General features: G+C 21.9%; 1 protein-coding gene across 1 annotated transcript; it reads right to left on the bottom strand.

Moving 5' to 3' along the window:
- Positions 1-739: 739 nt before the first annotated feature.
- LOC149030502 (uncharacterized) lies at positions 740-2,633 on the bottom strand. Its single transcript, XM_089178923.1, has 4 exons — positions 2,435-2,633; positions 1,926-2,046; positions 1,588-1,839; positions 740-1,131 (listed from the first exon to the last, which is right to left on the bottom strand). The coding sequence occupies exons 1-4, from the start codon at positions 2,532-2,534 to the stop codon at positions 750-752; spliced, it is 855 nt and encodes a 284-aa protein (XP_089035049.1). The 5' UTR covers positions 2,535-2,633; the 3' UTR covers positions 740-749.
- Positions 2,634-4,304: the final 1,671 nt, after the last annotated feature.

Consider the following 4,304-nt stretch of genomic DNA (forward strand, 5'->3'; position numbering starts at 1 on the left):
TAAAGAACTTTATACGAGACAGTCAACACAACGATGATGATGATGATGATGATGATGATTCGTTATTTAATAGTAAGAGATGTTTTTTATTTTTTAATTCCGTTTTTCTTTTTTTGTCGTTGTTGTCAGTTTTTTTCTGTTTTGTTTTTTTGTTTTTGTTTTTTACCGATATCCAACGGAATAAACGAGCCGAGTCGGTGATAATTAGACAAAATTTTTCATCATCCACTTATCTTCACCTTCTCTTCCAATTTTTCTTTTAACTTTTTTTTTGTTTGTATTTTTTTTTCTTTCTTTTTTCATCGTATTTCTTTTTTTTTTTTTTATTTATGATGATATTATACCGATGATATTATAATCATTGTAATAAACGTTCTAACTATTAACAAGTATAATAACGTAGTATAAAGAATGTACTTAAATTTTGTTTTAACAAAAAGTGAAACAAATATAAATAAAAATAATGAAACGAAATATAACCTTGAATAATTATTGAAAAAAAAGACAAAAATAAGAAGAAGAAGAAAAAGAAAAAAAAAGAATATAATCTTTCAAATATTCGCATACCTGAGCGAATAATTGAACGAAAAATAAAACGGTCTGTTGTTCGCAAGAATATATTTTTTTTTCTTTTTTTTTTTGTTTTTTCGTGAAAATCAATAACAATCGTATTTTCAAATTAAAAAATCCGTTTTATCTTTCTCATAATATATTTCTTTCTTTTTTTTTTTTTCTACTCAATTTATTTTTCATATACTAGAGCTGAATAAAATTTCTTTGAATTTTTTTTTTCTCTTAAAACAACTTCTTTCTAAATTAGAATCCGATCTTATGGTAGAACTCGCATTATCGTTATTTCCATGACGATTTTGTTTGATATTTTTTCGAATTGCAATTGTTATCATTTGTGAAACATCGTTTTGCTGAACTTGATTATTATTTTCTTCGTTAATTAAATAATATACTTTTTTTATTGTTATCTCATTGTCAGAATCTTGTGATTCGTTGGAAATGTTTGTTCTTGTCGAAGTTAATACGGGACGATATTTGATGGAATCTAAATTTACTGGTAGATCTAAATAAATTGTATTATCCGTTTCGTTTCGTTCTTCTTCGTTTATAACGTTCAACCTAAAGAAAAAAAAAAAAAAAAGAAAAACAACAACAAAATAACAAAGAAAAGAACATAACCAATCAAATCATAAATTATGCGAGTCAAATATTCGAGTGGATTGGAAAGCTTGAAAATTATTTCAATAAATTAAAAATAAATAAAGTAATTCGTTTCCTGTTTTTTTGCTTTTTTTTTTTTTTTGTAAATATAAATGTTGTTAGAAGAAAGAAATTGATGATCCAATATTATCTCACGATATTTCGAAAATACGGAAAACCTGTTTTACGAAAAAGGTAATTTTGTTGTCGTGTAAAATTTATATTAAATCGCTACGTGCACGTGTGATAATGTATCTTGATAAAATGAATCGATTGTTAAAGATTAAAAATAATAATAATAATAATAATAATAATAATAATAATAATAATAAATGCAACATAGAATAAAAATAACTCATCATTTTATGTACGTACGTTTTCCTCATTACAGATTTTTCCGGGTAATCGTTTATATTTTCCGATAATGTTCTCGACGAATGTTTTAATTCGTCATCGTTTGAAACAAGATTGACGTCATTTTTACACATTAAAGATGAATTCGACGAATTCAATTTTTCTTCATTATTAATCGATGTTGTTTTATTAGGAATCTTTTCCAATTGAGCCCTAGTTAATACTTTTGTATGAATTTGATCATTAGGAATCGTCAAATTCGATGTATTACAACTACAAATTTATTGAACATAACTCACATAAAAAATACTAATAAATTAATAAATAATCATAAATAATAATTTCTTCGTTTGACCAACCGTTCCTTTGACATTTTTGAAGTTAACGACTCATCCAATTTTAGATTTTTTTGAGATTTTCTCGGTGGCCTTTTGGGTATGACCATTTTTTCATTTGAAGTTTCACATGGATCTATTAAATCTAACATAATATAATCTACATTTTATTTTTTACACACACTTTTTATTAGGAATTTTTTCAAATATAAAATGATTAAAATTAATTTTTTCATATGCGTTTCATATTTATGCCAGAAATGAAAAAAAAAAAAAAAAAAAAAAAAACGAAAAGAAACAATAATTTGATTATCAATGTGGAGAATTGAAAAGTTTTCAATTGCAATAATACTTTTGTAAAAGTTTTATTATAACAAAAAAAAAAAAAAAAAAGAACAAAATTGTTTCCATGTTTAAGCTGAAAACTTGTTCAACCTATCTACGTACATATTGTTAAAATAATTATCACGAATGAATTATTATATAAATTAAAAAATAAAAATATTAATATTATAATTATTGATCGTTATTACCTTTATCTTCTTTTTCATATAGTGCAGTTTTACAGAAATGATATAATGCACCAGTTATGGCACTGACTAATATTAGTCCTGTCGCAATCGTACACACCATTGTTTTATCTATTTTATAGATAATTTTTGTGTTATTTAATCAACGAATTATCATAAACGTTAAAACCTTTTTCAAGAATAATCTGTTAGAAACGTTTAAAGGTTACTGATCATTTTCAAGGTTTACTATAAATATTTATTAGATTTCTATATTTATTTCTAAGAATTATTCTAATAAATCTAATCTTATAATATATATATATATATATATATATATATATATATATATATATATATATATATATATATATATATATAAATATTGATAAATATATGGATGATTAGGAAACTTGACTATAAAGTATTGAAATTTGATACAAATACTTTTGACGATATTTTTCTATTATCGTTTATATGTATTTGTATACAAATAAATTCGATTTAAATATCTCGTTGATCGTTTCTAGATCTATGATGTTTCAAGGCCAACAACGTGCTGACACGAACATATATATGTATATATATAATATCTACATAATTTGAGATTAGTTTCATTCAAGCTCGAATGATTTCATTTCACTTAAAAAAAAAAAAAAAAAAAAATAAAGGAAGTCCTAGTATAGAATTATTATAGCCTTCACACTTTTTTCTATTTTTTTTCTTATTTTTTTTTTTTTTTTTTTTAAGTGATAAATGTCCAATTTCAAGAATAAAATTAAGATCAATTTTAATTTCAATACGAATCAGTTTTATTTTATATTATTAATAACAAAGATATTTTGTATTGTAGTAAAATATCGTTATGAATTTATTAAACAAAGTTTTATTTATTTATTATAATATTTTAATTCATAAACATATATATGTAACAAATACATTATATATATATAGTTATTTTATTATATATTTATATAAATGTCTTTTAATATATATTATATATATTTATTTATAACACTTTAAAAAAAATATATATATTAAAATAATATATAATATAATATATTAAGTAATATATTATATATAAGTATATTATATAATTAGTATATAATATAATAAATTAATACATATTTGAGTGTTATAAATGTGTTCGTAAAAAAATAATAATAATCATTGTAATAAATTAACCTATTAAGAATAAATGTAATTGTGTGAAATTATTTATAAAAAAAAAAAAATTATAATTATGTAATGCACAGATATTGTCATTACTCTATTAATTTTAATAGAAATTATTTTAATAATAAAATAAGATAAATGTGGGAGGAGGGTAATAATTATATTTAAAAAAAAAAAAAAAAAGTATTATAATACGTATATGTAATAAATGATAATTATCAATAAAATATTAAGAACAATAAAAGAATAAATAATAGCAATTGCAAAGAAACAGATACTATTGATGTCAAGAATAAAAGAAAAGGAAGGAGGAAATGACTAATGACATACTAGAAGATTTTTTGTTCGTTAAAGCGAACGCGGTACGAATGATTAATTGTAAATGGAAAAAAGAAAAGGAAAGAAAAAAAAACTGAGAAAAAGGAAAGGACTTGACAAAGTTATTTAATGTAGAAAAGAAAAGAAAAGAAAAAAAAGAAAAGAAAATGAAAAAAAAAAAAAATATTGCAAAATTTACAATATTTTGGAACATTTCATTAAGATGGACTACATAAAAAAAAAAACATACACACACACACATGAACACACATGCATAAATTTTTTAAGACGCTTCGTGTGGGTAGTTTTTAATATCCATATCGATTAATATTGCATTTATATGCATATGCATCTAAACGTAGGAGGAAACTAACTAAGACGAGAAGAAATCGTTGCGTAA

The sequence above is a fragment of the Polistes dominula genome, unplaced genomic scaffold (assembly GCF_049000335.1).
Source record: "Polistes dominula isolate Pdom_NZ unplaced genomic scaffold, Pdom_raw_medaka contig_18, whole genome shotgun sequence".
NCBI classification, from domain to species: domain Eukaryota; kingdom Metazoa; phylum Arthropoda; class Insecta; order Hymenoptera; family Vespidae; genus Polistes; species Polistes dominula.